We start from the raw sequence: 21,718 nt of genomic DNA, 5'->3' as shown, positions 1-21,718 counted from the left end.
TGTCAAATGGTGAGTGTGGGGAAAAATTCCTTAACAAACATGAATATATGGTTAAAATTATACTTAAAATTATACTGAATATAGGTATACCACATTTGGAAATTCCAGACTGAATTCTAAGATAATTATGTCAGAATTCTGATTTGTAGACAACTGGATATTTTTACCAAAGTGATTTTGTCCATGTTCTTATGTCCCAAACCTGTTAGCTCTTTAACCAAAAGCCACTTGCTCACATTTTATTAAAAATAAAATAGCATAATGTCCTTTACATTTGATTAGATAAAAATGATTTTTAACTGTAATGATGACGACACTTATCTTAATGAATCTGTACCTTTTTTCCCAATTTTCAAAAATTGTGTTTTGATGTACTAATGATGTAAGTCAAAGAGTTCCACATTGCCTGTTGTAAAACCAATTCAAGCCTTATAAAATGACAGTATAACACCACCAATAAGACCTTCAGCCAATCTCATTTCTGGACAACCACATGAAAAACAGATGAGTCTTTATACTCATGCGTCCAGCTTGGTCCTAATGCACGCACCGTGGGGCATGGAATGGGCCATGTTTTCTGGGATTTTCTAATTTTGCTCCCTTTAAATACATACAGGTTTGGTTTAGAGGATGATGTCGGGTTACAATCTAGGCTTATTAACTGTCAGAATGTATTGAGAAAAGGGTATTAACCAGAATTACTCACCCAGCTGAGTCTCCTGTATTGTCAGTTTACTTTCCATAGGATACAAAAGCTTGGGTGGCTTATCAGTCAGAGGGGCTGAAAAACAAAAATAACAATACAGACTTCTACTTATGCTGCATGAGCTGAATGATAGAACACAGTTTATTTTCCCCAGATATTTTTCATTCTCAGAGTAGTGTGTCAAAGCATTCTACCAAGTAATGACTTACATATTGCAGGTAGTACCTTCAGGCGAGCTGAAAAGCTGTAAGATTGTACACGAGTCAAATATAACACTTCCAAATTGACAGTCACATGAGACCGTTGAAGTCAGAATCAGGACCGGCCAGTCCTTAAGAACATACGACTGTGCTTCATCAAATATTTTCAATTTGCACCTTGTTTTCCATTTTAAAGGGTACCCTACATTTTCTCTGTGTTAATTAAACCTAAACATGATATCTGTATTGTGCGTTTCAATGATTTGGGGGACATAATGTTATCTTAGTCTCCTTAATCCCTTTCCAAGTTTCCATAGGCTGGATCACACTGCCTCAAAACCCCTAACTTAATAATTAGGTTAAATATTTCTTACACACATAATCACTAAAGGGGACAGCAGTGTGGCATTCAATTAGTACAAGTGCAAGCTGCACACTCAAACATGCACACAACTATTCACCAAGTTAATACTTTAAATGATACTGACCATTTACTCCAAACCCCTTATCACTGCCATCCACTGCATTTTGTAGCATTTAATTTGTAGCATCCACTGCATTTTGTAGCATATAATTTGCATGATATACTTGCTTTGATTTTTCAGCTTCCACATATTTCTGCTCTGGGCTCCCATCAATTTATCAGTTATCAGCCTAAAGATCTAAGACTTCACTATGATGCCCCTTGAAGATGAGTTTCCCATTGCAGACTTCATTCCTAGCTAAACGAGACTGTCTGGACTTTAGACAAATAGGCAGTTCTCCTTCATTAAGCCTCCCTCCCCACCCTCTCTGATTGAATCTCCCAGGTCCCTTGAAACCTGTCATGGCAACTTCCATGCTGTAACAAGGACAGAAATGATCAATTAAGGGTTGTTGAACTAAATGTTTTCACTTTGAGGGCTTTATTCCTTCCTTGCTAGGAGGCCATGCCAGTTTGGGTGATAACTGGAAGGCTGATCTACACAGCAGTGCCAGGACTTGTCCGCATGTCCTCATTGCCAGAGGATTCAAGAATTCAATCTGCCTCGGCAGCTCACCTTCATCTCTCTTTAACAGAAAACACAGTCTGTGCAAATGAATCATGCACCCCCAACGCAGAAAAACAGGGATGAGTTTTAAGAGTTCTGATTTTGGACACCAACCTCACATAGGATCAATAGCTTTCATTTGCAACTAATTGAATGCATTATTCATCTATCTTTGTTAGATTTAACACAGGGATGGGAATGAAGGGGAAAGGAAAGTTGGGGTAATGGGATGAGATAAATCACTGCAAAATTCTTCTTGAAGATTTGACATCTCTGATTAATGTTACTCTTGTTTCTTGCCTACAGGGAGATTAACAGATTTTTATTCTCCTACCAGCTAAATAAGTAGATTATTCTTTAAATGTTGGCAAAACAGTTCACCATTAATAGGTCAAAAAGCCACATTTCCTAGGCTCATGTTCTCATATCATTTCAGTGAACTTCAAAAGCAACTATGGTATCAAAATAACTGGCTTATTCAGTAAATTAACTCAATTTATAAAATTTTGTGATTATGTAGTTACAAGTAGACAACTCAACAGTTTGTTACAGAAAGCAGCTGAGAGAAATGTTCTCTGCTCAAACACATCCCACACTGATTTCTAGTAGAACAAAACTGTAGAGAAAGATAATAAAATGCAAATGTAGCCCGTTATTTCAGGAATGTAAAATGGCTTTGTGGTTCTCCACCTCAACCCACCACCCACCCTGTGGCATAATGTTATATCTTGGAGACCTTTCATATTACTATGTGACGATTCCGTTAGCAGAGGAATCAAAGAATGTTGAAGCCAGAGAAAATTATATGCTTATTAAGTCCTTTGATTTTTAAATTGTGTTCCCGAAAGCCCTGTGATTTCCATAGTGCCCCTCTGGGCAGGTGAAGTGAAGATAGCGATAAAGGGTGGTCCACGTGGCTTGACTTGTACCACCCACCTCTCTCTGGACAAAAGGAGCTCTGCTTTTATTCACCGTATATCAGTATTTCACCTAAGATTTTTACCAAAAAAAATTCAGTTCAACTCAACTGATGTGTATGGAACATTATAATGTGCTAGGCATTGTGACAGCGGTTGGGGATATCTCTGGTTTCTGCCCTTACACTTTATAATAATCAGAAGTTAAAAAAAATACTTAAAAATCTGGGCTGATTCAGCTTCCTTGTTTTAGAGATGCAGGATCTGAGGTGCAAAAGGAACAATTGGCTTGCCAAAGGTAACAGAACAAACTGAAGCCAGAGCCTTTGCTAGAACTTTGCCTCCCAATTCTTTGTTACCTGCTCCTTGAAAATTCTGTCAAGCAAATACTATATAGCTTTGGGCAGGTTTCCCCTCAAGGTGTGAGCAATCTGTTCGGAGAGCAAAAACGTGCAACTAAGTAACCCTAACCTATAGCAGAGCACTCTCACTGCGCAGTCTGTCATGTGTATCGTGGTGTTTTTTTTTTGTATCATGTTTTTTAAAAATTATTTTTATTTTATTTATTTGAGAGAGAGCAAGTGAGCAAGAGAGCGAGTGAGTGAGCGAACGAGTGAGCAGAGGTAGTGAGAGAGAACATGAGTGGGGAAGGGCAGAGGGAGCGGGAGATGCAGACCCCTGCCCCCCGGCTGAGCAGGGAACCTGACTCAGGGCTCAATCCCAGGACCCTGAGATCATGACCTGAGCCGAAGGTAGACGCTTAACTGACTGAGCCACCCAGGTGCCCCTGTCACGTTTGATAGCATGCTGTGACACTATTGATCAGTTAGGCGTGCTTATAGTATGATTCACCTATCTTTGCTAAAAGTGAATGGAAACTTCCAGGGAGTACAAGAGCTGAACTATAGATCTGACACAATGGCAAAATGACTGTGAAAAGAAGTGTCTGTTAGAGCAAAGATGTTAGCTCAGCTCCGCAGTCATTTGAGGGGGACCAATTTTGCTGCTACAAATAAAGGACATATGCTCAATTATCCATTATTTGGGTGTTTTTGACACTTTATGGTGAATATTAGTTGAATCTAATCGACAGAAGAAAGAACTGGCAAGCATATGCAGGAATGTTAATATTCAAACAAAATGAACACACACACAAACACAAAACCTTCTTTATTTTCTTCATGGGCAAAGGTGGGACTGCAAGGAAATTCAAACAAATTGCTCACAATAAAAAAACCCCGAACTAATTAGCATCAGACCATGACTAGACCAACTGACATTTTATTGTCAAGAAAAAAACTTGCTAGGGTGCCTGAGTGGCTCAGCTGTTAAGCGTCTGCCTTTGGCTCAGGTCATGATCCCACGGTCCTGGGATTGAGCCCTGCCTCCGGCTCCCTGCTTGGCGAGAAGCCTGCTTCTCCCTCTCAACTCCCCTTGCTTGTGTTCCCTCTCTTGCTGTCTCTAATAAATAAATAAAATCTTAAAAAAAAAAGAAATAAAAAAGAAAACAACTTGCCTTTTGGGACAGTCTCTTTCCTTCTCTTTCTCCTCTCTCTCTCTCTCTCTCTCTCTCTCTCACACACACACACACACACACACGCACACGCACAAAGACACAAAGACACACTCACTAAACTGAAATCATTGAAAAACTAAAGAAAGTCTGACAGTAGTGACATGAAGCACAAGTTGATTTTAAATTCTAATCATACTTTATCTAGCCCAAAACCCCCACAACAATTACAGTAGAAAAGTTTTTCTGCTAATTATGCATTACAATATTTCCATGCATCCACCACCAGAAGTATTTTCAGGCTCTCGATTTATTCTACAGAATGCCCTATTGACAAAAGTAAAGTTGATACAGTTATTTAAAATAAAAACACACCTGTCTTACAGGTCTGTTCCAATTTTTAAGATGATCCAATTGACAAAAGTGTTCTGCAGAGTAGAAGGGGAATTTTAAGGACATTTGTTTTGCTTACCAGCTGCCAGTTAGAGAAACATCTAGAATTCAGCATATATGAAGCTTTGTATAGGATTGATTCTTTATCTATGTTAAGGTTCTCTACTTAATCATGAAAGGACATAGTCTCTCCCTTTTTCCCCCATTCCATGTACATTTGGGTTATCAAACACTGAAAAATGTAATCTTGACTTCCAAAAACAAAAGTAACAACAAACCAGGGGCATGAGGCCAGTATTCTTGAATGTTTCTAATGTTCTTACAGTGGAGAGAAATGTTAAGATATTTAGGATGAGCATACGTTTTTCTGTTGACCAACCATTCAACTAAAATTTAATTTTACTCCTTCAAATATTAATCCCTCAAATACTACTGAGAATACTCAATACTTCTTGGATTCCTATAATCATCCTAGGACAAAATTTGTACTTTCAAAATCATAGACAATTTTCAAAAGGTATTTTAATTGGTGGCTTCATTGTTTTGTTTCTTAGAAGCATTATGGTGGAGTAAGAAAAATAGTACACTTAGCTTTCAGGGAGATATGGGTCTAATAATTCCTGACTCTGCCTTGTTGATTTGGAAAGTTGGAGAAGTTATTTAAACTGTCTGAATCTCAGTCTACTTATATATAGAATGTGACATAAATAATTTTCCTTTATGGCTTGGTGTGAAGATTAAATAGGATAACAGATTAAGTGCCTGAATATAGCAGATGGAAAATAAATCTGCTCTAATAATACCCATTAAAGACTCGGACAATAGCATTTGACATTCTATATAGCCTAATAAGAAAAATATCATTCTTTGTAAAATAATGAACTGGATGCTTAGCTAAGGGTTCAAAAGGCATTGAGAGAATTATTAATATTTCCTATATTAGTTTCCCTAACAGGAGAACTGATCTGTCTTTAAGAACACAATTCAACAAAACCATTTTGAAGACTTTTAGATATGCAAACAATGTACTGAGATTGCAAAAAAACTCAAAGGTGAACAAAACACAGCTTTAACCCTCACAGAGCTTACAACCTAGATAAATAATTATACTATAATTCTATTACTCAATTTCAAGAGCATGTATGAAGTACTTACCAATAGTAAGACTATATTAGAAACAGATCAATGACATAAAATCACATACGTGTGAGATGAGAACATATATATGATGTACTGTGCTGAGTGCTATATTCAGACATTAATTCTTTTTGACCCCACTTAAATCTACCAACTGAATCTGGTCACAAAACAATATTCATAGATTTATAGGGCTGATGACAAAACATGCTTTGTGGCAGTCCCACCAACATGCCCCATTTTATAATGATTTTTGTTTGTTTTGCTGTCTGCATATATATTTTTTTAACTTAAAAGAGTTGACAAACAACTGCCTATTTTCCTAGCAAGTCAAGGTAATGTTGATTAACCATATAACTTCAATGACAGATTGGGATTTTAGTTCTGCTTTCTCTGGCCTGGAATTTTTTAAAACAGATTTTATTTATTTATTTATTTATTTAGTCAGTCAGTCAGTCAGTCAGTGAATGAGGGGAGAAACAGAGGGAGAGGGAGAGAAAGAGGATCTCAAGCAGACTCCATCCTGAGTATGGAACCTGACACAGGGCTCCATCTCACGACTCTGAGATCATGACCTAAGCTGAAATCAAGAGTGGGATGCCTAACAGACTCAGCCACACAGGCACCCCTGGCCTGAAATATTTTAACGTTAGTTTCTAACAGTGGGGCATAGAGCTTGTGAGAGCTATGGCAAGTAGACACAATCCCATGTTCCTTGGGGGAAAGAAATGAATGGAAAGGAGAAAACATCAGCCATTTGGGGGAAAAGTGGTACTTTCTTTTTCATTTATCTCTAATGCACTGGGGTTGGCAAAATTTCTCCTTTCTGTTGGAAACAATTATGGTGGCTCACAACAGAGTCCTGGAGCCTCAGAAGCTTCAAAGCGAGAGGAGCGGCAAAGCAACTGAGCAGAAAACTGCAGGGAGAGCAGTTTATGAGCAAACTAACACCATGTACAAGATAACCTTGATCTAAGAGTCATATCAAAGTGACAGAGCAAATACTTTCAAGGACGTAACTCTATCAATCAAAATGCATGTATTCAGGAAAATCAAGAAATTCATTTGACTGGCTTTAATACTTAATATTTTATTCATATGGTTTGATCGATGTCGCTTATGATGCAAATAAAACAAATATGTTCAATCATTCATTCAACAAATATTTTTAAAACCTCTCCTCTTTGCCAGACACTTTCCTAGTTACTAGAGGATATAACAGTGAACCAGATGGACAAAATTCCTTGCTTTCAAGGAGCTTGCATTCCAGAGAGGGAGATGGAAAATATACACGTAAATGAATACGTGCATAATATAATATCAGGTGGTTATAAGTATTATAAAAAAATAAAGGAGCTGAGGAGAAAGAGACTAACATAGGTGCTATTTTAGAGAGGAATGTAAGGGAAGTTTGCAATGAAGATCGTTTGAAACAGATTTGTGTGAAGGGAGGAAATCAGCATGAAACGTCTTAAAGATATAACATAATTCCACAGGGGGGTGGTGGGTTGAGGAAGATTGTGGCAGGCAGAGGGAAGAGCAAGTGCAAAGACCCTGAGATGGGACCATGCCTGTCGTGTGTGAGGGATAACGAGATCATTACAGCCATATTGACATATGGAAAAAGTGGCAATGAGGTCAGGGATAGCCATGGGCCAGGCAGGGCCTTGTAGAACATGGAAAAGACACGTTTTATTCTAAACATAGTGAGAATGGTCTGAAAAATTTTGGAGAGAGTCCGTTCTTATTTTTATTTATATGCTACATATTTATATGCCAGAAGTATCACTGTGGCAGCTTGGTGTTCAAGTCTGAGAGAATGGTGTAGTGTGAATGCGGTAAGGCAGAGTGGAGGCAGGCAAACCAGTAAGAATGGCATTGAAGCAGTCCACAGACAGGCGATGCAACATTGGCTTTGGTGGTGGAAATGGTAGGATTTTTTCTTTTAAGTATCTATTTGGTAGGTAGAACAAACCAAATTTACTGATGGTCTTGATGTGGAATCCAGGGATCCCCAGTTATGGGCTTGAGCAAATACGTGAATGGTAATGCTATTTAAAGATATGGGGATCAGTTTCATGGGGGTAATAGGAATCAAGAGACAAGTTTTTATAAATCAATTCAGTCACCTCCCTTTACACACAGGGGCTAGAAAATTTTACTACTGATTGTCCATTTATTTATATTTTGAAAAATTAAGCCGCTGACTGATAACTCATCTTCTCTTTCTGCCCCCCACCCAAAAGACTGAGGAGATGGTCTAAAAAAGTTTCATACTTCAGGTGAATGCCATATTAACTTATCATGAGATAAACTCTGGCTAATCTCTATCCCCTTTTGGTTTAACATCATGCATAATATAAAAACATGTATGCCCACCAATTTTTTAAAAAGATTTTATTTATTTATTCGACAGAGATAGAGACAGCCAGTGAGAGAGGGAACACAAGCAGGGGGAGTGGGAGAGGAAGAAGCAGGCTCCCAGCGGAGGAGCCCGATGTGGGGCTCGATCCCAGAATGCCAGGATCACGCCCTGAGCCGAAGGCAGACGCTTAACGACTGAGCCACCCAGGCGCCTCCCAAATTTGTTTTTGATTAATAGAATCAGAGCCATGTTAGCCAAGATATTAAAAACGGTTCTCCAGTACTCCCTAGGTGCAATGATATGTGGAACATATTCAATTGGCAAATTTAATATTATTACATTTAATTTAGTTTTTCTTATTTAAAGAATATTTATTATAAAGTACTATTCTAAAATAGTAGTGATGGAATTTATGTTTAATTGCTTTTCCAATCTCAACATAAACCTCCCAGGTAACACAAACAATGAAGAGATTATATTCATTGAATAATTGCTTTTAAAATAGAATCACTCAAGAATATCATAGAAAAAGTTAATTAACATGGAGCTAATATTAGGGCTCAGATTCTTTATTCATTTGCCACTTTCTGCAATGGTCTCTTAAGCCCCAGCTTACAGCGTGAGCAACACTGCTTGCCAAACCCAGACTCATGCAGACCTCAGATCTCATTCAGTCACTGTACCGTCATTATGACCAAACAAGCTGAGAAAAATATGGAGGACAAGCAAAAGAGAGCATGTGTAGATGGAATAAAGGTGGTTTAATATTTTTAAGAATTATTTTTAAAACAACTGCTGTGGTGGGTTTTGCATAAATGTTGTGGGGATGAATTCTAACTGATTGCATGACCAATTTCAACCATTTTATTTATTTATTTATATTTTTTAAGGATTTTTTAAATGATTTTTTATTATATTATGTTAGTCACCATACAGTACATCCCCGGTTTCCAATGTAAAGTTCGATGATTCATTAGTTGCGTATAACACCCAGTGCACCATGCAATACGTGCCCTCCTTACTACCCATCACCGGTCTATCCCATTCCCCCACCCCCCTCCCCTCTGAGGCCCTCAGTTTGTTTATCATAGTCCATAGTCTCTCATGTTACATTCCCCCTTCTGATCATCCCCCCTTTCTTTATCCCTTTCTTCCCCTACCAATCATCCTAGTTCTTATGTTCCGTAGATGAGAGAAATCATATGATAATTGTCTTTCTCTGCTTGACTTATTTCACTTAGCATTATCTCCTCCAGGATTTCAACCATTTTAAATAAGTTTGGGTGTAGTCAAAGCTAAAGTGAAACACAATGGTAAGAAAACTGAAACAATACATAATTATCTAGAGGAATTATGATGAACACTAGGAAAAGGATGCTGATTTATGTAATAGCTATAATCAGGGAGGTGAGCATGCCAACTACTCTTTTGACTTCTGTTGACAGGCAAGGAAAAAATTAACAGTCACCAATTAGCTTCTAGGGACAACAGTTGATTCCAAAAAATTGTCTGTCCTGTGAGGGAAAGCATCTCTTCCATAGCAATGAGAAAGTAAACAAAATTATCATAGCATATCATTTTTTCTTTTTCTATTAGTGAATAAAAGGTCTTTAAGAAATTAAAATTATGGGGCGCCTGGGTGGCACAGCAGTTAAGCATCTGCCTTCGGCTTGGGGCGTGATCCTGGTGTTATGGGATCGAGCCCCACATCAGGCTCCTCTGCTATGAGCCTGCTTCTTCCTCTCCCACTCCCCCTGCTTGTGTTCCTTCTCTCGCTGGCTGTCTCTATCTCTGTCAAATAAATAAAATCTTTAAAAAAAAAAGAAATGAAAATTATAAATACCAGGATATTTGGAAGTGCTTATTAAATGAAAATTGTAGAAAAGACAAAAGCCATCATGTTACTACTGAAAATCAGAAAATTTTTAATTATCTGCTTGGCCTGGACTATCAGAAAAAGACATTACATTTCCATAGAATTGTGTAATGCAATTTAATGACCTTCCAGATTATATTAAGTTGGTTTATTTATACTGTACTTCAATGCAGAACATATTTGCTGTTTCTTGGCTTTTTCTTGCACATTTACTCACTGGTATGGCTCTCTGAAAGTGGTTCTCAACTGGGGTTGTCACAGCTGGTGGTGGTGGGATGTCTCTTGACAAGGGATGCTGCTTAACTTCCTCCAATATACAGGAGAGATCCCCACAAAAATCATCCCATCCCAGATATCAAGAGTGCTAAGGTTGAGAAACTGTGCTATATGATAACCGTATATTAAAAGTGATTTTATTACCTATATTTTAAGGCTGAATTGGACAAGAGATTTCAATTTTCTGGTAGACAAAAAAGCTATTAGAAACATGGGGTTGATGAAACCGGAGGACACTGAGTCTGGGCTACCGTAGAGCGGACCACAGATAAGAAGGAAGCCATGGGGGTGTATGCAACTGCATGGACTAAGAACCCATTAAGGTCAGGTATGACAGGGTGCAGGGGAGAGACGAGAGGCCAAGTGAGAAGAATTAAGACTCTATGTAAAGAAAGAATAACTTTATCTTCCTCCTTCTAAACTCTCATAGAAAGAATGACCGCCAACAAGGCCGCTTGTCCCCACCTCAACAACTAAAAATTAAGAGGTTCTTCTCTAGGGATGCCTGGGGGGCTCAGTCAGTTGAGCATTTGACCCTTGGTTTCAACTCAGGTCATGATCTCAGGGTGGTGGGATCGAGCCCCACATCAGGCTCCATGCTTAGGAGGGAGTCTTCCGGAGATTCTCTCTCCCTCCCTCTCCCTCTGCACTCCCCACTCTCTCTCTCTCTCTCTCAAAATAAATAACTAAATCTTTTAAAAAAGAGGTTCTTCTCTAACGACAAGGAATAAGCTGTTTAATGCAGATTAGCCAAGGCATTCCAGAACTGCAGAAATAATACTAATGTAATGGAAAACATTTAGCTGTTGAAACATTAGAGAATTATCTCACAGCAAAAGCTTCCTGATACTATTTCAGTTAACATGGAAGTTGTCTGCAATCAATGAATACATGTTTACCAAAGGAAGGATCCTAAAAATAATTTTTTTTGGTAAGTGGTAATAAGTATTCAAAGGAGCTAGCCAGGGATGAAGAACAAAGTAGCCCGCGTAGTAACTCGTTTATCACTGAAAGTTAACACAGCACACTCTGTTTAATTTCAGTCACAAACTATTAAGTTGGCCTGTTGTTAGCTGGAACTCTCAGCATAAACTTAAGGCTTTTAAGACATAAGAACATAAATATAAGATTGAAAATAAGCATATATACAGAAAAAACTAACACACATTACATTTGGCGGGTGTGCAGTTACATTATTTCATTTGCCATCAGTTTGCTGCAATGAAAAGATCCAGAAATTTCTCTCAAAATGAACAGCCAGTGAAGAGAGAAGCCAAGATTTGAACCTACGCTGTCTGATTTTAATGGTCACATGATTTCCTTTGGTGTAGACTGCTTCTCAACATTTGTGATTTCTAATGTAGTTTCTACTAGACACCTTGTTTTCCTTGGAGTTTCTGGTGATATGGAACAGACTGGGGAAAAACATTACTTTGACAGTGTTTGGAAAGAGAGATGAAAATTTCTGTGTCAGTTTTATGGACCTTTTTAAGATTTAACTGTATTGGACAATAGTGAAGCTTTTACTGTAGAATTTGAGTAAGTCTAACACCGCTTTCTTAAGATTGGAAGGGAGGATTACATCTATCATTGGTTCTTATAAGCAGAACCCTTTAACGGTTACAGGACTTGATGATGACATACAATTTGAGGATCTCATGATGATAGTGGACCAAACAAAAAAGAGCAAGCATTCTAAAAATCCCATTAAAACGGTTGCCAAAGAGAAAAATAAACCTTAATAAGCATGTTCTCCATTGAAATTCAAGGTTTATGAATATAAATATAATTTTTAAATTTTTGTAGTAATTGTATAACATATTAAGGGTGTCCTTTAGAGTGGCATTTTATAACAGCCCAAATCCTATAAAAATAACATCATTTTTGCTTAAACTGTGTAAACATAAATGGAACGATTCTACTATTACTACATTGCATTCTTCTAGATGAATTAAACTTCCATCAGTGCTCAGCTTCTTATGGGACAATAATTAGGTTTGTCAAATCTTGATATATTTAACTTTGGCACTTGCTTTAACATTCCTGGCATATGTCAAAAATGAGGCTCCACTAGGAGATAGCATAACTCCTTGGATAGTCCATGAATCTAAGCTAACTTCTGTATATGTAGTTAGAATCCTGAAATTCCAATAAAATAGTAAGATAAATATTGTGTGTTAAATTACAGGCTGCCTGTCATATTTAAGAGCATTACTGCTTAAAGAAATATACCTCCAAATAATTAGTCTCTCTCCCTCCTTCCCTTCTTGCTTTCTACCCTCTCTCCCTCCCATTTTCTTTTCCCTCCTCCCTTCTTTTTGCCTTTATATCTCCCTCCCTCCCTCCTTTCATTTCATATTTAAGAGCATTACTGCTTAAAGAAACATACCTCCAAATAATTAGTCTCTCTCCCTCCTTCCCTTCTTGCTTTCTACCCTCTCTCCCTCCCATTTTCTTTTCCCTCCTCCCTTCTTTTTGCCTTCTCATCTCCCTCCCTCCTTTCATTTCATACTTCCTTCCTTCCTTCCCCAAAAATATATCTGGAAGGCGGACCAAAGAAAAAAGCATTTCATTTTCTCTATTCTGGGTAGACTGAAAAAACAGAACCCTAAATTCCCATTCATTCATTCAACAAATGGAGCAGCTGTGACTTACTACATCATCACCATGTTTTCCTGTTTAGATTATTTGTTATCATCATCCAAGTAACGCTGTTGGGAATTATGGTTTTTGCAGAAGTCATTTTATAAAAATGATTATTTAACAAATAATAACCTACTACCTAAACGGATTTTAAGCAGCTTCAACAATGTCTAAAAGCCCACTAAAAAGTTCCTATGGCGGTTTTCTATTGTTTCATAAAACGAAAGTCTATCGCAAGTCATTAAAAACGTGATTACTACCGAAAACAAAAAACAAGAAAGAAAAGCATGCCTATGAGCAATAAGATCAGGCATTCTTTAAATAAAACTTGCTATTCAAATCTAATTATGCTGCGAATGCTATTATATTACTTTTGCTATCAGTGCATAGCCAAGAGTTACTTGGCAACAAACAGAGGTTAGTCATTTTAAGAATTTTCGTTTCAGCAAAGCCGGAACAAGCTGCAAATTTGTTCTTAGTTGCACTGAACACCACTCATATCCTCAAAAGAAAGGAAAGAAAAGAAAAAAACAAAACAAAAGCCTGTTACAAACAGCAACATACACCAAATGTCAATAATTACTGAAGCTGAGTGATGGCTGCATGGAATTTCATTATGCTATTCTCTCTATTTTTGTGTCTGTTATGCTTGAAATTGTCAGAAAAAAATGTTTTTTTTAATGTTTTGGATATGAAAACTTTAGGATTTCATAAATTTTTGAGTGTTATACATAGCATGAATATGTGATACATCTACATATGTCCATATAGTGAAGTATAAATTATAAATTTCGAGCCAAGTATATAACAAGAAATGAAATGAAATTGAATTTCATCTATGCCAGCTCAAAGCAATACCACAGCTCTCTTTGCTCAGCAAAATTTGTTTCTATTACACCTTCACATTTCTTTGTGTATAATAAATATAGGAAAGGCATTTTACTTTGGGAAAAAAAGCAAAGAACACTAACACAACTTATCAGTTATCGGTAGGGGAAGAAAGGGATAAAGAAAGGGGGGGTAATCAGAAGGGGGAATGAAGCATGAGAGACTATGGACTATGAGAAACAAACTGGGGGCCTCAGAGGGGAGGGGGGTGGGGGAATGGGATAGACTGGTGATGGGTAGTAAGGAGGGCATGTATTGCATGGTGCACTGGGTGTTATACGCAACTAATGAATCATCAAACTTTACATCGGAAGCCGGGGATGTACTGTATGGTGACTAACATAATATAATAAAAAAATCATTAAAATAAAAAAAATAAAAAAAAATAAACTACCCTAAATCTTAGTAGCTTAAAAGAGTGGCCATTTACTATTTTTAAGTTAAAAGACAGCTGGGAGGTTCAGCTGATCTGGCCCAAGCCAGAAAGATCTTTGCTGGTGCACCTGTGGTCAACTACAGGTTAAATACGTGGTTTGGCTCAGCTGGTCGGGGCTTGCTTACATTTCCTACACTTCAGCAAGCTAAGACTGTCATTTAGTAACCAATACAGGATCAGCGCAAGTGGGGAAATAACATGATCTGATGTGATTTTTCTTTATGCTCATTTAAAGTCTAGAACTAGCCTCAGGCTGTTCTGTATCAAGCCCAGTGATATTCTACCCTTTCCCAAGTTTACCATTCTATTGGATTCTTTTGGAACGTGTCTCCATTGAACCTTCTGGAATGCCACATCATTCTTTATATCCTAACTCACCTTCCATAACCACCAAAGATATCAATGTTTAGGTTAAACTTTCCTGACTCTTGTTGGGGCTCCAAAACACAACCTCGTTATCTCTGTCCAGCCTTTATGTGGCTGGGTTGTAACTTTTCCTTCTATACATCTCATTTCCCCTTGAGACTATAGACTCATTAAGAATAGGGATTATGGTGATTTAAAAAAAATTTAACCTACATGTCACTAATGTTTTTAGGATTTTCCATAACAAGTAGAACATAGTGAATGCTCAAAAAAATTCTTTGAATGACTAGTCAAGGAAAGATTTCATTATATTTCATGCATTCTATTTTAAAAGACAGTAACTGTATGCTCCTTTTTCCTACAGATTTGCATTGAAAACTGTTCATTAAAAATATATTTTTGGTCAATGAGATAAGCTTCAGTTATTTTAAAAAACTTACCCATTTTGAAAATAGACTACATGAATCCAGAAAATTACTATTAATATCCTTTCAAAAATATTAAGTACCAGCTATTTGTATAGTTCTATGAGAAATATGTCATCCTTTAAGTGATTTATGACCATGAGTTAGTATATTCAGCTATGCTACTCATCTCTCGGGTGTAACTTTTAATTTTTTCATTTTTCTTTTTGTCTACTTATAATGTACAGCTGAAGATAATCACTCACTCAATCAGCAATATGTAAGAACTGCCCTAGCATTTGGGCTGATGCCATAGGGCAAGGCCAAATAAGGACAAAACGAGATATCCACACGCAAGTAATTTACACTCCGGTCGAAAAGGCATGATGAATAATTCAACAATGAATGAAAGATACTATTTAACAGTAAGGTGAACTACACAGTCCTGGCCACGGGGGATGTAGTTATAAGTTAAAGGATGGAAGAGGTAAGATATGAATCAGAGAGAGATTCAAGAGTGAGGGACATGTCATAGGTGCAGTAGATAACTGTACCTGGACCAGGCTGCCCATGAGGGACCAAGACTTTCCCCATCTACCATGCTTTCTCACACACTTGGCAAATAATTTGTTTTGTTGATATGAGGAAAACATAAGGTAGGAAGACGACAGTACAGTGAAGACAAGACTCGGGAATCAAGAAGTCAAACAAGCAAGCCAAAAAGCCACAAAGTATGTTCCAAGTGAGTACAGGGTTACCAGTAGACTCCTTCTATAGACCTCTTTGTCTCCTTTATCTGCAATGGAAAAATCAAAAGCTTTAGGGTCAGGAAGTCTGAGTTGCAAACCTTGACCCTGCTTCATTACAGAATTGTTCTATGCAAACTGATTCACAAGTTCGAACTTCACTTTCCTCATCTGTAAAGTGGGTTATATATATTTCTTGAAAAATAAAACAGATTTCTAGAGGCTTGTTGTGAAGTTTAAATGAAAATAAGGGTGTCTGGTATGCCTAGCACAAAAAATGCCCTCCATAAACATTAGTGTGTGTTAATACCAGTATTGGGGATTTAAATGCCTTCAGAGACAAAGCTAAACTATCCCTCAGAAGAAAGGAGGGATGGGTCATTCCAAAAAGAGGGAACAACATGAATACCGAAAGCAAGCTGCACTCGATATAAGAAGAGAGGTTAACGAGGCAGTGCGACAGGAGGGCTCAGAGTCATCTTGAGAACATTTTATTGAAAGAATTAACGAATGTAGGAATCATGAGGTGAGGGTCAGATACTAATCACCTCCTAGGAATAATTTATTAATAAACACTAGGTTGTCTGACCTGTTTCTTCTTGTTGTAAACTGGAATTAGGTTGTGAATTTTGATTCACAAATCTACATATTCCAGAATGCTCTTGCTTGGATGAAACAATGCTTCAAAGACAATGGCTGCAAGCAATAGCGAATTCCATACTGATTAACCTAGCATTAGAAGCATCACTAAACACAGAGCACTGTGTTTAGTGCTCAACCACAATCAGTGATTGTCACATCATTTAAGATGGAGAGGTGGGAAGTAAACACCACATGGTCTGTAGGACCCAAAGGCAAATTATTAGATTGCTTCAGGCCCCATTAGAAGAACAATGTAGATACCACAATTCACCTGAACTCAATAAGATAAGGCCTGCAGGTGTGACTTTGAAGTCACTTTCAGGCTTTTGCACATTATCAAACGAAAAGAAGACAAGAGAGAGAGAACACCACTAGAGTCAGCCAGCAAGTATCCAACTATGTTAGCCATATTAAAAGATGAGGTCTATTTTGATGCTTGTATTCTTAAGTTAGTGCTCTATTAATATATTTGTGCCTGCTGGTCCCACTATGAGTTGCTAACCCTTCAAATGAATATTTGTTGAGCCAGATAAACTGCTAAATTGTGCTTATTTTTCATCTTTGGTTCCTAATAGATTATATAGTTTAGAGTTTTTTATTTTTAAAGATTTTTGAAAATTCATTTATGAGAGAGAGAGAAAGAGGAGGAGATGGAGGAGGGTAGGGGAGAGGAGGAGGAGGTGCAGGAGGGGAAGGGGGAGGGGAAGGGGGAGGAGGAGGAAAACAAGAAGACCCTGCACAGAGCACAGAGCCTGACACAGGGCTCGATTCCACGACCCTGAGATCTTGACCCGACCCAAAACCAAGAGTTGGACGCCCAACTGACTGAGCTACCCAGGCGCCCCTATATAGTTCAGAGTTTGATCTCTAGCTGCACTATCCGGTATGGTAGCTGCCACTCTAAGTCACACTGGCCACGTTTCAAGAGTTCAACAACCACATGTGTCTTGTGATTACCTTATTGTACAGGCATTTCAATTACTGCAGAAAGTTCTATGAGGCAGTGATGGATTTGAGTTACCCTCAAACTTTCTGATGCCCTGAGACATTTGGAAATTATATTCATAGGGCACTCTGGGGTAAACAATCTTGTGGTCAGAAGTCACTGGTAACTACACTTACCGCGGTAAGGATTTTGTGATGCATGTAATTATTGAATCACTGTGTTGTCCACCTAAAACTAATATAATAGTATATGTCAACTGTATGTCAATAACAGAAAGAATTAATTGGTCTAGGGGCTCCAGCTGACCTTGAGAGCATAGAGGAGTTGTTATCTTAGCACACCTGCAATCTGTTTGGGGTACAGGAATGTGTCACTGTATATCCGATGGAAAGCTGTGCTTTAGTTGAGATCCAGTCTAATATCATCAGAGAAGTACGGTGGCTTGTCCTCTTGAAAAACTGCTAACCAGGTGTGTATTTCTAATTAAAAACAGGTAATCATAATGTCAAAGATATTTGAGGAAGACTAAAACCTACACTAATAAGTATTATTGATTGTGTACCAAAGGTAAGGCCTTTGCTGGGCATTAACGACAACCCTGATAATGAATTTCATGGTCCCAGCTCCCCAGAGAACCAGCAAACTTACTTGGCAACATCAAAGAAAACTGTCCTCTCACTTCCGAACTCTAACTAAATCATAAAATGGAATTTCAGAAATGTTAGGAAAGGTTTTTTAAGACAAAAGAAGAATAAGATGTCTTTAAAACAAAAAGAGGAGGAAGCAAGTGACAGGTGAACTGGTGGTGGTAGACGCCGCGGATGAGGTGGACACTGCACTTATTTGACAAGAAAATGGCAAGTCTAGGAAATTCTCAGCACTCCTGTATTTGTGAACTCTCAAGCTTCGCCTCCAGATATGGGAAATGTCTTTTCTTTATAATGATTTTCTGAAATTGTAAAATTCTTTGTTATCCAGGCACTATCGCTATGGCACTAAGTGCTAGTCCATCCAAGGAATGCAAGACCTTTTCTTCACACCCCCAGTTTCTAGCAGCATGTGTTTCATGGCCTAGTCAAGTCAGAGATGGAGAAATGAGCTCTGTGAGGTCTTGGATTTTAATGGGCTTTTCTACTGAAGAGCTAAAGATCCTACGAAGCTATTCTCATGCAAATTAAGAAGGAATCAGGTAATTCAGGTGCCGCATTGGAGCTGGATGGGATCGGTGCGGAAGACTCATGTTGGTGTGCCCTCTGCGGTCACTCACTGAAGACCTCAGCTCGGCAGGCACTGTCTACAGGGCCAGAGGATTGGCAGTGAACAAAACAAAGTCTGCCTGTAGGGGAGAAAGACACTGTGGGATCACAGAGGCAACAGGAAACACAGCAAGGTAAGAGAACATTGAGAACAGAGCTCTATTGTATAAAGGCTGGTGAGGGGAGATCTTACTGATAAGGAGACATCTTAATGGAAACCTAAAGGAAGTAAGGAAATAGGACATGCCAATACCCAGGAGAAGAGCATTCCAGGCAAAGAGAAGAGCAAGTTCAAAAACCCTTAGGTGGGACCAAGCTTGGAAGACTTGAGGAGCAGTGAAGAGGCCACTATATACAGATGAATGAGTTGAGGAAATGATCTAAGGAAAAAGTAGAAAGGTAGGAAGTTTGAGAAATATCAGAGAGCTAGAACACTTATGGCTTTGCACATCTGGTTTGGACCTTGGGTTTGAAAGTCACTGCTGATTTCTGAACAGAGAATAACATGATCTCATTTGTGTTCTGGTATTCACTTTTGCTGCTGTGGGAAAATACAGGAGGCAAGGGGAAGCAGGAAGATGGGGGAAGCAGGCTGGTGTGTTTAAAGGCAATTACAACAGTCCAGATGAGATTTGGGGTTGGCTTGGATTGAGGCAGCAGTGACAGTGGCTGAGAAGTGTTCATGTACTAAATCTACTTTCAAGGTGGAGCCTTGTGATGTGGGACCCGAGCTGAAGGGAAGGGTCAAGGATGATTGCAAGGTTTTGGCCGGAGCAACAGCAAGCAGGGCGATGCCAATTACTGCTCAGGGAAGATGGTGGGAGGAGCAATTGGAGGTGCATACAGGGGGACAGATCAGGAGTTTGGTTTTGTTCAATTTAAGTGTGAGATACCCTTTAGGCAACAAATCTGAGCTATTGGGTAGGCAGAGGATATATGGGTCTATGATTTAGGAATAACATCAGGACCAGAGCTATAAATTTGGGAGTCATTAGCAACTCAGAGAGTATTTAAAACCATGGGCTAGATGAGAATATTGGGGAGCAAGGGCCCCACTCTGGGTCTGAACCTCTCTCCTTATGGATGTTGACAAACATACAAATCAGAGAAAGAGCAAACGATTACTGCCCGGCTGTCACACAGCAATGCCAGACAGCTGTGATGCCCCTGTGTGAATACCCAAAGTCACTGGTACTTAGCATTTTTTCAGAAATATTTCGAGAATCAATCTTTCTGACAGCCTTAGAAGCGCACGGCAAGTACACATGAGTACAAATAATGCGCGCTCTGTCCGGTAACATGATGCCAACCTCCTTCAGCTTCATTTCTCCTCATTGAACAGCGGCACGAGACATCTAGAGTGGGCCGAAAAGATGCGAGGGGCTGAGCAGATTTTCCAAAATCCTTCTGCTCCCTGAATGCCTAACAGTGTGCTCCTAAGAGCCTGCAGGATGCCAGCAACCTATAATGCAGCTCCTGCCTTAAAACCCCGGCCACCTCGGATGTATAGCTCATCCTTCAGGCATAAGATAACTGAATTGCAGCCAGGTGAACTGTCTTTAAGGGTCAGCTCTGACAACATGAGTAGGTGACTGAACAGCCAGGTCCTGTGGTATAGTGGGGGTAAAGGGAATGGAATCAGCTTGCTTTTCTGCTCATCCAAAGGTGCATGTGCCATGCCTCATGCCCCCAGGTCAGCAAGAGCTTCCCAAGGCTGTTCCTGCCCTTGTTAACTACAGAAGCATCAAAGCCACGTGGTATTGTGTATTTCAGTGCAGGGATTTTTAAAAAAAATGCTAATTATGATGAAAAGATCACTCTGCAAAGTCACTGCTATCATCAGCACATCTTTTGGGTGCACATGTGCGAGTACCTGAAAATCACTAGGCATACGTAATTGTGAGACACATCACGTAGTGCATAGAGTCTGGCAATCACAGGAATCAACCAGCTAAGAAAACCTTCTGTATACAAAGGCATGCCGGATAATGATGGAGGGAGCCAAATGCAGTGGGGCATGTCTGGTTCTATGTCTGAAACAGTAGTGAAAACTGGAAACAAAAGGAGAATCTCGAAGAAATTAAGAAAAGTATTCCTAAAAACCATATCTCATTTTCAAGAATAAAGGCATCCTTTCAGTATAAGTGGCAGGCAAAGAAGTCATTTTAAAAGCCATCACTAAAACCTAAATTTAGCATTTTATGTATGTATGAGCACAGGCACTTGCCTTCGCTTACTAACAGTTCTTTTGATAAAAGATAAGCCAGCAGAGCACATTTAATAAATTCGCATTGGAGCCAAATGAATTCACATACATACTTATATAGACACCAGATTTATTTGCAAAAGTATTCATTTGCGAGTTGGGCATTGTTCAACTGAACAAACTCTGATAACTTGAAAAAAAAGCATATGTTTTATTTATGACAGTGGTAAATCGGAAACCATGAAACTTGAAATAAAAAAAAATGCAAAGCAAATGCCATATTATATTCAAGCTTTGCTTAATAGCTGGACTCAGAATGAGCCACAGGTAACTGAAATTCTGCTGTGGACCCAGTAGATGTTCAAAAATTATTAAATGGTTTTGACAGGCAGAAGTTAACATTACTACAGTTACAAATAGGGCCGAAGTGACACAAAGGAGCAACGGAGAAAAACGCTGCATTTCATTCCACAGGGCAGAACTTAGCATTAGGACAAAGAACAGACACTGGAGGAGAGAGAGAGGAGAGAAACTGGAGCAGGTCCTTTTAATGACCATGCTAGACAAGGCTTGCTTTGGTGATTAAAGTCTAGAGAATCTTCGACAGACAAAGTAACACATAAACATAAACCAACCTATTTTCACTTTTATTAGAGATTCATTCCAGAACATGTCAATAGCATTTGGCATAAAACACAGGTCCATTAAGCAAAGAAAAGCTTAAAATCTTGAAAATTTAAAATGCTTCCAGCCACCTACTGAGAGGCAAGG

General features: G+C 38.7%; 1 protein-coding gene across 2 annotated transcripts in view; it reads right to left on the bottom strand.

Moving 5' to 3' along the window:
* IL1RAPL1 (interleukin 1 receptor accessory protein like 1) overlaps window positions 1-21,718 on the bottom strand; it is a 1,333,324-nt gene that overhangs the window by 317,418 nt on the left and 994,188 nt on the right. For both annotated transcript variants that reach the window (XM_034649157.1, XM_019797284.2), the window contains one exon: window positions 707-781. In XM_034649157.1, coding sequence (XP_034505048.1) covers window positions 707-781 — 75 coding nt within the window. The remainder of the gene's footprint in view (window positions 1-706; window positions 782-21,718) is intronic.

The sequence above is a fragment of the Ailuropoda melanoleuca genome, chromosome X (assembly GCF_002007445.2).
Source record: "Ailuropoda melanoleuca isolate Jingjing chromosome X, ASM200744v2, whole genome shotgun sequence".
In the NCBI taxonomy this organism is placed as follows: Eukaryota; Metazoa; Chordata; class Mammalia; order Carnivora; family Ursidae; genus Ailuropoda; species Ailuropoda melanoleuca.
This window is presented reverse-complemented; position numbering and strand designations above follow the sequence as displayed.